At 40.9% G+C, this 12930-nt stretch overlaps 1 protein-coding gene across 1 annotated transcript; it reads right to left on the reverse strand.

Annotated features, from left to right (window-relative positions):
• Positions 1-11801: 11801 nt before the first annotated feature.
• Positions 11802-12721, reverse strand: LOC119571912. The gene is made up of 2 exons (XM_037918997.1): positions 12448-12721; positions 11802-12187 (listed from the first exon to the last, which is right to left on the reverse strand). The coding sequence occupies exons 1-2, from the start codon at positions 12701-12703 to the stop codon at positions 12063-12065; spliced, it is 381 nt and encodes a 126-aa protein (XP_037774925.1). The 5' UTR covers positions 12704-12721; the 3' UTR covers positions 11802-12062.
• Between the last annotated feature and the right edge of the window lie 209 nt (positions 12722-12930).

The raw sequence follows: 12930 nt of genomic DNA on the forward strand, positions 1-12930 counted from the left end.
GCAAAGGAGTTGGTGAGTGAAAGGGTTAGGGTCGGGTATGGTAAGGATTAGATTAGATGAAGAATATGTATGCGTTTGAGGAAAGAGAATGGTTGTTGAAGCAAAAAGTGTGGGATTCTGTAAGGATGTCTGAATAGGTTGGGGGGTCAGTGAAGGGGGGATGGGTGGGGGAAAGCAGAGGTACGAGTTGTTTCAAAACGTGGCAGGGCAGTAGGATGTGGGGGTTTGGAGTGTCTGGTGGTGTGTATTGACTTTATGAGATTTAAATGATTTACATAAGGATTCACGTGCGTAAGGAGGGAGTGGAAGGATAGAGGGGATGGTGGGGGGGTTAATGTGGGGCGGGGTGGGGGTCGGGGGGATGGGCTGTGTTGGGAGGGGGTAGGAGGATAGGGTGTAGGGGGGATATCATTAGGAGGAGGATGGATATCAGCAGTTACTTGGAGGGGAAGGAGCAGGAGTTGTAGTTTTGGGAGGTTTGAGTGTCAGTTTTCATTAGGTATCTTGAATATTTTCAATGGTTTTCCCTTTTTCTGAGTTGGTTCGGGAGTTTTGGGGGATAAAGGATTTCTTGTGAAGGGGGGAAGAGGACTGGTGTCTCAAGCATAGGAGCAAAGGAAGGTGGAGGTGATTGTGTGGTAGGGGAAGAGGGGGTGGAACGTTTGTTCTGTCTGTTACGGGTAGTGCGAGGAGGAAGAGGGGAAGGTGTTTTGGGGTTGTGTGGTGATTGAAGTATCTGTAGTAGAGATTGGAGTGTCTGGATTTAGGATGGCAAAAGAGTTTGACTGGGGAAGGTAGGAGGTAGAAGAGGGGGGGTTAGATGTAGGAGGGGTGGGTTTAGGAGAATTGGTTTGAATGAGCAGTATTACTGGAGTAAGGAGTAAGGAGAAAAACCCCGTCGACGGGTTCTTGTCTGGCTTCGCGTAGTGTGAGTCCAAGTTTGAATCTGAGAGTTGCTACCTCAGATCAAATTTATAGGTGGGACAACCCCTATAAAAAACATTATGGGGGCCGCCACAGTTGGCACATGTGCGTGATTGGGCAGGACAGTTAGATCGGGGATGGCCAGGTTGGGCACATAGTGGCATCTGGCTGTGGAACGGCAATGTTTGGCTGGGTGTCCTAGACACCAACAATTTTGGCACTGACGGGAGGGGGTTGGTATGGACGAACAGGGAGGGATTCTCCTCCTATGTAGACGTTAAAGGGAAGGTCATGCCCACGGAAGGTAATTTTGGCTGTGTTAGTGGGTTTCTTTCGATGACCTCTAGGGGGAAAGGAGTAGCATTGTACTGATGTTTCTCATAGTCTGTGAGACAGGCAAGTAGATCTTCTCCACAAACTGCTAATCTTTGTCATAGATTGGCAATTTGCTGGGGAATTGAAACTGTTTTCCCGGTGCAAGTATTGAGGGTTGGATGGGGTTCTGCAAAGGATGGGTTACCATATATTTTGTTAGTTTTGTTAAAGCTATAGCTTGGTTTTCGGGTGTTACTGTGACAAAGACGGGACGGTCGGGTCGGCTACGGAAAGAGACTTTACCTACTTGTTTTTGGAGACATTGTTGGGAAAAGAAGGGTGTTGTCAGAGTAGGGAGCTGTGGGAGGGATCACGAAAAATCGGTCCCCATTTGGCTGTGCTGAAGAGGGTATTCAAATTTTTGTAGAGATAGGGGTAGTCGAAGGGCGGGGCGTGACGAAGATGGAGTAGTGTTAAGGAGGTAGTGTTATGGGGGGGTGGGCAATAAGGGTGTAAGGTAGAATGTAGAATAAGGGAGGACGAGGTGGTTGATGTTTGGAGGTTGTGGGGGTAGATGTGTTGAAGTTGAGAAGGTTGATTGTTGGCTACTGTACTAGTAGGTATTGATGGGGGGGGTAGTTATTTCAGTGTTTCGGGGCCGTGGTCAAAGGAGGAGCCTGGGTCAGGGAATCTGGGGGGTTTACATCGTTGGGGCTATTTGATAAAGGGGCCAAACCCATTGCCCCTAAAAGTGGGGATAAAATTTTTCATTACTGGCCATGGTAAGCCTGGATTATGTTGGGGATAAAAAAAAGTCCCCCCCTCAGGGGCCCCTTGAGGGGTAAGGGGTAGATAACTAAATCAGGGGAATACCGTGCCCATAGGTCCCTCAGGCCGTTCAGGACTGGCACAAAGTCAGCCTTTCATCCTTTCAGCACGGCTCCCCACACCCTTAGGAGGTGAATAGCAAAGGGTTTGGTGAAGGGACAAAACGAAAAGTGGGAAAGGAAAAAAAAGACCATGCAAAATTAGTTGAGGTCGAGGGGTGAGTCCCAGGTTGGGGAGTTTTCCCCATCATTGGGTCCCAGTCTCCGCCTCCTAAGCCCCCCACGACAACAACAGGGAAGGGATTGGGGGGGCTATAGCTAAGAATCAGTGGATTTGAATCCTCACTGAAAAATTAGAATCACAAGTGAAGCATGATTCCAATGAATCCTGTATACCATCACCATTGAACAAAATCAACAAAGGGTGGATTAGGCAAAAGAACAGCTGGCCGGGTTAGTGGAGGGTATGCACAGCACTATTACCTGTGATGAAATCTGGATGTATCATTGTGACCCCAAAACTAATGGACAATCGGTAACTAGGTGTATAGATCATCCTCTGATATTCAGGAAGTCTAAGAGTATGGGAATGGTAATGGGTTTGTGAGCTCATTCTGTTTAACTTTGAAGTCAGTGTAGCCATTGGGCCCCAGGGTTTTCAACCCCTTTGTCTTCCCAAGCTGCTGAAGATGCTGAAGGAGAAACAGCCCAGCAGCAGCATCAAGATCTTCATCTTCTACATGAATGATAGCTGTGCTTGCTGTGCACATCAGTGGGCTTTTTGAAGGGAAAAAAGGCAAAGATGCATGGGGCCCTCCTTTCCACAGTCCAGACTTGACTGCTTGCAACCCCTTTTTTGATCATTAAATCCAAAGAAAAGTTTTGAGCAAGGAGGATTCAGAACCCTGAAGTTGCTTTTTACGAGTACACTAATATTGTGGAAGTTTGGCCAGAAAGACCTTATGCTGAGGCCTATTAGAATGGTTTGAGGTTTCAGCTTTGTGTAGAGTTTTCTGGGAAGTACTTTAAAATACAGTAAATCTTTACTTTTAAGACAAAAGGAAGTTTTTTGAAAATCGAAGACCGTTACAAGTATTTTTTTTTTTTCTATATGCACATCTGCATCATCGGGTTTTCAAAGCACAAACCTTTAGGAGGTTCACTTTGATAATGTTTATACCATATTTGATTATTTTCCCTTCATAATTTTAGGTAAGCATGTTATAAATAAACCTATAAGGAAATGCTCAAGCACACAAAAATGCAGTTGCAGCGGACACAGATTGTGGTTCCATGCGAACAAGCTGGCACCCAGGTTTCAGTGGTACTTCATTCAATCTCTGTAAATGTTTAACATTGCAGACATTGGAACAATGTTTTTGCCACCCTTATACATGAGATGATATGTTCCCGTGACTCCATCTCTTGCCTTGATGTTTCGAAATTTACTGTAGTCGGGGAAAGAACATTTCAGTTTATTCGACGTTGAAATAAATGGAACATCAATTCCCCCGATTTACAGTGAAGTCGAATGAATGCCAAAAGAATGATTTCTAGGTGAATTTATGAAGTAAACATAAATATTGGAAAATTCCACGTTAGGCCAGTCCGCCAATAGACTTGACCATTCGTCTGCGGTTATCCGGTAGGAACCCCTTCGCGCTTCGCTGCCTGGATTTTCTCGAGCTAACGTTTTCTTGTTGTCCTCTGTAACATGTCAAATTGGTCGTTAAATACTTTGTCAACGAAGGGAGACAAGATGTTCAGTGATCAATGAACAAGTAGTACTTCGCGGACACTTGACTGCGAATGTTTTGAGCCAAACACGATCGCCGCCCTTAGCGATGCTTCGAGTGATGTCACATCGAACTGGGCATTTAGCAATGTATGTTTGCAAAAGCACATTCTTTTTATGATCATAAATATGACTATTTCGCTGATTTTAGGGTCTAGACTACTGCCGCGCCTTCTGTCAGGTGTGTTTCTTCCCACGGTTGCATCAATTCATCATGAACCAGGATTGGAACGATCCCAAGAGCAAATTGCAGCAGTGTTGCTTGACCCTGAGGACTATGGATGGAGGGGAACCTGACATTCCCATTTACAAGTAAGTGGAAGTTGATACTGCACGTAAACTAGTTGTACTGCCATTGCAATCACTAGCTGCATGCTGTATTCATCATTGTAGTATTGCACTCAGTGATGTATTTATAACTTAACCGCTAAGTACACATAGTATTGCCCTCTTATGTGACATAAGCATACTCTTCTTTATCATAGAGTTATTGAGTGCAAGGGCCCCACCAACACACGTGTGTACACCGTAGCTGTGTATTTTCGTGGACGACGTTTGGCCAAGGCGTCGGGGCATTCGATTCAGCAAGCGGAGATGAATGCAGCTCGAGAAGCTCTCCTCAACTCCAAAGGTAGGAATCGGAGTGCTGGTTGTATTATTTGGTTATTGGAGGGGTTGATTTTCATTTCTATTTTGGAACTCTCGGTAAGAGACGTTTTAAGATTTACCATGTTAATTGTGGGAGGGGAAATTACTGGTAAAAGTACTTAGCAAGTGCTGCCAATAGTATTTTTGTGATCATTAATCGTCGTTTGAGCTTTATTTAATTATTCATTATGCAGACGATTATTCTGCTAGGTTAAGTATTTATTAAAGGGTGCATTTCAGTGAAAGATATGTAGATTTAAATATTGCCTATCGAAATATGTCCTTGGTTGTGGAATACCAGATTACAGAAGAGGGCCGGGTCTGGTTCGATATTTCTAGGCTTAACTCTTTGCTTTCAAGTTGTCTGTGGTTATTTGTCAAATTCTGTAGAGTATAATGTTGCAGTTTCATCTACGGTGTACCTATTATGTTTGTGTGAATAATTGGTTTATTTGTTGTTCCACTTTTACATTCAATGGTTTAATTCTATTTCTCTTTTTTCTTCAACATTATTTTAATAGATTTGAAGATTGTGAAGTTTTCATGCTCTCCTCTCCCGATTTCAGAGCTGTTCCCGCAGCGGGACCACCAACGTAGAGTTATCGAGAAGAGCGTCAAGATCCAGGGCGTCTCGAAACTTGGCTCGCCACACAGAGAGAGAGATCGGGGCAGAGACAAAGACCGGGAGAGGGAGAGGTCCGGACGGGGATACAGAAGGGAGGAGGAAAGGCGAGGAGAAAAGGAGCGCGGCAGAGAAAGGGAGAAGCTATGGGAGGAGAGGCACAAGGAAGGAGAAAAAAGCAGAGGTGGAGATAGTAGAGGCCGAGTGTTGGGGAGAGGGATCAGCTGGCCGGAGACAGGGAGAGAGACAGCGAGAGGAATAAGGCGAACGAGAGGGACAAATTTAGCAGGGAAAGGGACAAGCCGGGTGGGGAGAGAGATAGACTAACAGGAGAGAGAGAGAGGCTACCAGGGGAGAGAGACAGACCGTACAGTGACCGAAGCAGAAGTACCGGAGACCGGAAATACAAATTAATGTCAGACGAGGAGAGGAGATACAGATCAGATGCAGAAAAATTACACGACGACAGGGAGCCATCCGAAGAATCGAAATTGCGTACATGCACAAAGAGCATGTCAAGAGAAAATGCAGACTCGGACCGAAATCGAGAGAAGTACAAGAGCTACATAGGAATGCCATCTGCTGAGCACCACCTAAAACCAACCAGGAATTCCAGGAGCGATTCCAGTGCGAAGCCCTCGCGCTCAGCTTGGTAATTTAGATATTTTCATTTCCAGATATGCCTTGTGATCATCCAAACATTCCTCGTCGAATGACAGTTCGGCTATCATCTTGTCAGGGGTCTTTGCTTACAACGGTCATATTTATTTTTAAAGAAAAAATGATTTGCTAGTCATGAATTAAGACCTCAGGATCGGTAACTTATTATTTAAATGCTGAATGCCTTTTGCTTAAAACAAAGAAATCCCATGATATTCTTGAGTATTGCCGAAGTCTGTAACCAGTGAATTTTGTGATACAATCAATCAAGCGACAAGTATTAAGTTCTTAAAAACAAGTTGTAAAAATTAATGTCTTACAAGACGGTGTAGGGAGTATATTCTATTATTATTTATGTTACCTAAAACGTATGTGAATATGGCATAATCCCTTGAATAGCATTTTGTTCGTATTTGAAAATTTATGCTGAAACCGGTTTTATACTCTTATTTTAGATGCAATTAATTTTCTGAATGTCTTTTAAGTGTATGTTCAGTCTAATGTGTATGTGAAAGTGATTTTATAATGAATGTATTAAAAATAAATATACATATTTTTAACCCTGTCAGAAGTTGGTTTGGGTTTGTTTGAAAACGGGGTTTTCTTGGAGAAATTTACTTAATCTTCATTTCTTTTTTAGAATAACATGGTATGCATCAACAGTGTATAGAGGTGTATAGCTTTACATTTTGTATATCTCCTGACATCCCCCCCCCCCCAAATCACTTTCTTGTTGTTGTCGTGGGGGGGGGGGGGTTAGGAGATTGGGACTGAGGCCCAGTGTAGGGAATCACCCCTACCCTCGGACCTCAGCCCTCCCCTCAACTAATTTTGCATGGCCCTTTTCTTCTCCTTTCCTTTTCCTTTCACTTCGTCCCCTTATTCTGTCCGCTTATCGTAATCGAGAACTCATTTTTGCCGTTTACGCCTCAATACTTTATCATAATGATCCATGCTCCCTTAACTCCTTCCCCTTCTAACAACTTTTACCTTATACTGTACCCCCATCAGCTCCCCTCTCTACCCTTTCATTACCATACTAACCTCTAGTACTGTTCAACCTGTAACTTTCCCAAATTAACTCATTCCTAATCTTTTTCGCTACTATACTTTACCATAGCGCCATATGACCTTTAATGACATATAACACTTCCTTACCTGGGGCCTTTGCCCCCAAGCCTCACGCTATCGCTATATTTGAATACGCCACTAATGACCTTAGATGTTGAAGCAAACGAAATTTTTCAATAAATGAACAATGTCCCGACATGTTAGTCTCTTTTTTTATTATATTTAGGTTTCATAAATTTCTTGGTTTTCTACACATTAAGAGCTCGCAAATACTTGCTATTGTGCGTAATGAAATTAATGGTTGTCTATGTATTTACTTCATAAGTTCAAATCTAATTTATGTAAAGTTAACAACTGTATTTTTGCTGGGAAAGTCCTCGTTTCTATTTTAGGTAGCAAATCAGAATCAAGTAGGAATCTTAATGTTCATATAGTGGTTTTCTCTAAAGTCATTAGCGGCATATTCAAAATACAGCAATAGGGTGGGGCTTAGGGACGAAGCCCCAGGTTAGGAAGTCAGTCTCTGTCTCTGTCTCTGTCTCTGTCTCTGTCTCTGTCTCTGTCTGTCTGTCTGTCTGTCTGTCTCTCTCTCTCTCTCTCTCTCTAAGGTGATGTTTGTGGATTTCCAGAATGGCCAAAAACAAATGTGACAGACACAAAAGGTCACACCATTATGACAAAGTATTGTGGCGAAAAGGATAAAAATGAGTTAATGATTAGGATAAGTGGACAGAAGAAGGGATGAAGAAGACAAGGAATAGGAAGGCAAAATTAGTTGAGGCAAGTGATTAGGTCCAAGGGAGGGGTGATCCTCTTTTACTTTAATTTAAAAAAACTGATGCCTTTGAACATACATTTAACCAGTTTTGCACCCAATCTCCAGTTAACTTGAAAGGAGTCTACATCAGAACAATTGAAAATAATGAAAGTTGATTATTCAGTAACATTTGTATTCAGAACTATGACCATTTATTATTCACTTTTCCTGCGTCAGCATCTAAGGACATTAGCGGCGTATTCAAATTATAGTGATAGCGTGAGGCTTGGGGGCAACACCCCCAGGTAAGGAAGTGCCACATGACTTATAAGGTCATATGATGCTATGGTAAGGTTGAGTAACGAATAGAGTTAGGGATGAATTACAAGTTGTACAGTACTAGAGGTACTATGGTAGTGAAAAGGGTAGAGAGAGGGAGCTGATGGGGTACGTATATGATAAAGGCTGTCTGAATTGAGTGGGGAGCATTGTGTTGAAAACAGCAAATATGAGTATTGAAAAAAGAAAGGACAAGACAACTCCGTGCAAAATTAGTTGGAGTGAGGTCTGAGGTCTCCGTCTCCTAAGCCCCCTCACGACAACGAGCAAGGGATGGGGAGGAACTATTAGCTCCCTGTGAAGCTAAATGGAAGCCATATTTAGCCTTATTCCCACCAATTTCTCCCATTTAACATTCTTAATCAATATAAGTTTGAGTGGTTTGTCTTAAATATCTTGTGCAGAACCCCCCCCCCAAAAAAAAAAAAAAATTTTCACATGATACTCTGATATTCAGCCTATTTCAAATTTCTTTTTTGTTCAGTTGCCTTAACTCCTTAATCCTGTGTTCATGCGAGGTCGTAAGCACTCCATTAATATTCTACCACCTGCCATTATTTTGCATGGCATATCCAACAGTAACGAACCAATGCCCAATCATAGATGTTACACTATTTGTCATGGCCAAACTAACTTATCAAACCTCAACTGACAGCTTAATTTTTGCTAAAACCCAGTAATAATTTTGGCAACCACTATGCATAACAATTCCCAGTCAGTGGTTTGTTCTCTTATCCTGTGTACAATAATATTGTATAGTTTTCTGCTACTTTCTATATTAGTATTTATTGTTGTTTGATAATCCGAGATTCCTTTGTGCAATTGGAAAGTGCTCTCTTCCTTCAACTTTTGATATTCTGCCACTAGGCATTTTCTCGTGTTTTCTTTATTTTTGTTACTGCAGTCCCTGTATCTTTTCTTAAATACTCCTATGATTTTAATAAACTAAAATGCAAAATTAATCATGCAATCACTTTCAAGTGAGGCTTTAGTTTTTCTACATCTATATACATCATGAAGACGAGATGTAATAAACATAAACAACTTATATATAATAAAATATTAAAAGGAAAAATATATTCACAGTACTTTCATGTAAGAGATACTAGAGGGGTATGCATATATTCACGTCAATATTTGAAGGAAATCTATCCTTCTGCTATCCAAAATAAAGCCATATCCAGGAGTGCGCACATGCCTATTAAATAATGTCAAAGTGGCTGAGCAACCAATTCCTCTTGCAAACTGGTTGTTTTGTCACTACTCGGGACATGCAATAACAGTCATGCTTACTCTCTGGACATGGCTTATTGTATCAGTTCAGCAATACTATCAAGTTTATTTAAATAAAGAAATCATATCTGAAATATACTTTAGTGTGTGGTCTCTAAAACTCAATTCACTGAAGATCATCTGTATTGCTATCAATGAGTTACTATTTGCAGTTATTTTAAATGTTCCTTAGAAAACTTGGCTACTTCTATTTCTATGAGAACAATGTAACAAACCTCAATGATAATTATAACATTTGACTGCATATATTTCTTTAAATGTAAATATACTATAATTCTCAAAGAAAACTTCAGTTTTGATTTTTTGAATGTTTATGCAACACTGTGAAAATCAAGATTCACATATTGAATCTTTCTTCTCACCGTCAATATTTACATTTAAAAAAAGAATAAAAATAAATAAAATGAACAAGTAAAAAGCAAATTCAAATGTACATCACCTATCACTATTATAAAACACTAAAAATACTTTTAAAATAAGCAAGAAGCCTACTACAAATTCTAATGAGTGGGAAAATGAATAAGATATCCAGTTTAAATGGATCGCTTTCTCTTTATTTCATAGTGGGAATAAATGTTTTTCTTCTACATTTGTTAAGATATGTAAACTGAAATGTTGTCTTTGGATAATATCATTAAAGTGTTTCAATCACTGTCACTTGGGTGTAAGGGAGAGAAAGGATACGAGGCAGAAGAAAGGAAATGAAATTAAAAGTGTGAAGTTACCACACAGTTTCTAAGATAAGTCTAGTTGAGCAAGACAGTTCTATGCGTGCAGCATACTGTAAGTACTAGTTGGTGAGGCGAAGAGTACAGAATAGCCTCCCTTTTTACCATTTTTTCTCCCAATTCCTAAAATCCAAAATATTATACATCCCAAAATGAAGTAGTTAACACTAACTGTTGGCAATGTATCTATATAGTAATAATAATAATGTTCATAGTAAATAGATCTGCTATCTAAATAAACAAAGATGAGATAAATAATATCAAACTCAACATGCATTAATGACTGTTGTTTAAATATACCATACATACATTATCAAATGCCTAAATCAAATTTTCAGATAAACTACAATAAGTTACAAAAACTGCCATTTTACCTGTAAGGTTTGCAAGGTACATTAATACAGTCAAGAGCAGACAGCAGTATCATGTATCTTTAGGATTTCTCTTTATTTGTCTAAGCTTACTTTGTCTATCATAAGCTAGCTCATAAGGATTGCAAAGTAACACACACTCCAGGAGACATTGAGTTTATTGCAATAAGACAACTACACAAGGTGTGTTGAACTTGCTGCTAAGAGTGTTGAGGAGGGGGCGGAGGCCCCTCACTCGCTCTGGATCAGTTATAAAAGCTGAGGGGTCTAAAAGAGTCCCATCCATTCAATAGTGTGGGGCCAATTAAAATTAAAAGACTGTGACGTAGGCGTGCCACGTGGGTGGTATGCAGGTGTGGTTGGTTGGGTAGGCCGCAGCCAATATTGTAATTCTTGCCACACCCACTAGCTGCCACTGCCACGTGAAGCAACACGAAGCCTTCCCAGAGTTGCCCATACAGTGCGCTTTTCAACAGCGTAACAATGAGGGAACGATATCAAGTCATACACATGGTAAAATGCACAAGTTACAATAACATATTGGAACCTCAGCTAGCCAGACAGCATACCATCAGGGGCAGTGACAGTAGAGCATGGTGGCCAGGGGTGCCTAACCCTTTCCCTGAAAATAACAAGGGAACAGGTAATGGGTGTGTATTCTGTCGCCATGTGTCCCATACACATTAGCAATGGCCCCAGTTTCCCCAGGTTCCTCAGCAGCAAGTTGGCGCATGGCCAGCAGCAAGACAGCGTCCACGGGTTACCCATGGCCTGGTCATTACTCTCTTCTCTATGGTGTAAGATTGGCAGGGTTCACCCATCATTTAACGCCTCTTGCACTTTGGTCACGCTCTTTACATTGTCAATGTAAACCTGTTTCTTATGTAAATGCCAGTAATAATGTCTTAGGCTTCAAAAATGTTCTTATATAGTGATCAGCATTACTTTCTATAGCATTTTTCACAAGAGGGATATCTTCCAAAGGGTACACCCTCCTTTCTTAAAAAGCTCATTTCAAACCCCTACTCTGTAGTAGCTACAGGAACCATCAATCCTGAGCCAGTAAACCAAAAGAAATCATTTAACAACTAGAAGAGAGACTCATGTGCATTACACACTTACTTTCCTTTAGTGGAGTAGTATCTTCTTGTATTAAATAAACAAGCACAGGTGCCTTCCCAGTACCACTGAGTCCTTACTTAACTGACAAGATACAAAAATCAACCAAAGTAACATATGCACGTCCATATGCATTTAACACTTCTAAAGAAAACCATAGCATCAATCATGTCTATGTTTCTAGCACAGCGTTGAAAGCTTTTCAAATAGAGGAAAATAAAGTTCACTCAACATTACGCACTTTGCCTTTCAATAGAGAAATAAACCACAAATTCAAACTGTTTCAACCACAGCAAATCTGCCTCACCACTGGGTTTATCATTTCATTTACATTTTTTTTTTTTTTCATTACTGATATAAATCTTCTTCCAAAGATAAGAACTTTCTCGTCTTAAGAAAAAATAATGGTAATAAAAAAAAGAAAGAATAACTTTATGGATAATTAAAACATGATCTTTTAAAATAAGGAAGAAAAAATAAATTCAAACTTCGTCACCATCATGATACACGGTCCATTGAATACCACCTGCACTTTAGGACAGCTAAATGCCTCGCTTCGTTTTTCACAGAAGCCTCCGCAATCACATGAGGCTTCATTTTGGCTGGCCATCAGCTGCTGTGGAGGGTGTAGCTGACACCTTGTCAACTGAAAGCTCCTCCTTGGTGGATGAAATTGACTCTGCTTGCTTGTCTTCTCCTTTCTTCTCTGATTTTCCAGCTGTGTAAGAAAATGGGTTTCTTAGTATATTTGTAGAATCAGAAACAAGTTCTAGCTAAAAATATCAAGCCTGGTCATATATATACCAAAGCTGCTATCATCATGATAATATTAATAATAACAGAAATAATAAAGTAATAGTAATAATAATAGCAACAATAACAATATTATCATTACAACAATAATTACAGCAACTACTATATGGTGATATGAAAAAGAACAGCTGAAAAGAAAGCATAAAGCACCAAAAGAGGGCTAACCTTCCCGATTGAAGAATGCCTGAGTGGTGCTCAAAGCATCTGCCCTCAACTTGGCCTGTTGGGCTGAGCTGGGGGGGTTGGAGCTCCTCTGCTGAGACTGCTGCTGCTGGCCCTGTGACTGGCCACGGCCACCACGATGACTGCCACTGCTGCCAGAGCCCTGGGCTGCTGGTGGCCGCTGAATGGGGCCAGGATTTGGATAGCGCGAGTTAGAGGCCATTCCAGGAGTTGGGCCACTCAGGGTTTGGGTGCCCATGGCAACTGGCCACGCAGACCCATCACCATGCCTGAAGACCTTAAACTTCCACCCATCATCTGAGGAGAGTGGTTAGCAGTTGCAATTTTGTGAGATAAAGACAAAAAAGTGAAGAGCCTGATCTTTCACAAGTGATAACAAGAAAATTGATCCATTAATACTACCCATACATCACTAACAACCTTTCTACTTTTAACTGTCCTCTTAGATACATGTCCTCCTTAAAC

The sequence above is a fragment of the Penaeus monodon genome, unplaced genomic scaffold, assembly GCF_015228065.2.
Source record: "Penaeus monodon isolate SGIC_2016 unplaced genomic scaffold, NSTDA_Pmon_1 PmonScaffold_864, whole genome shotgun sequence".
Lineage (NCBI taxonomy): Eukaryota > Metazoa > Arthropoda > Malacostraca > Decapoda > Penaeidae > Penaeus > Penaeus monodon.

Excerpts from the sequence above, each read along its gene's own strand:
- LOC119571912 (XM_037918997.1), bottom strand. The coding sequence starts at position 12,703 with ATGGGCACCCAAACCCTGAGTGGCCCAACTCCTGGAATGGCCTCTAAC. Across the intron at positions 12,188-12,447 it reads GGCATTCTTCAATCGGGAAG|CTGGAAAATCAGAGAAGAAA; the intron begins GTTAGCCCTCTT and ends TTTCTTACACAG.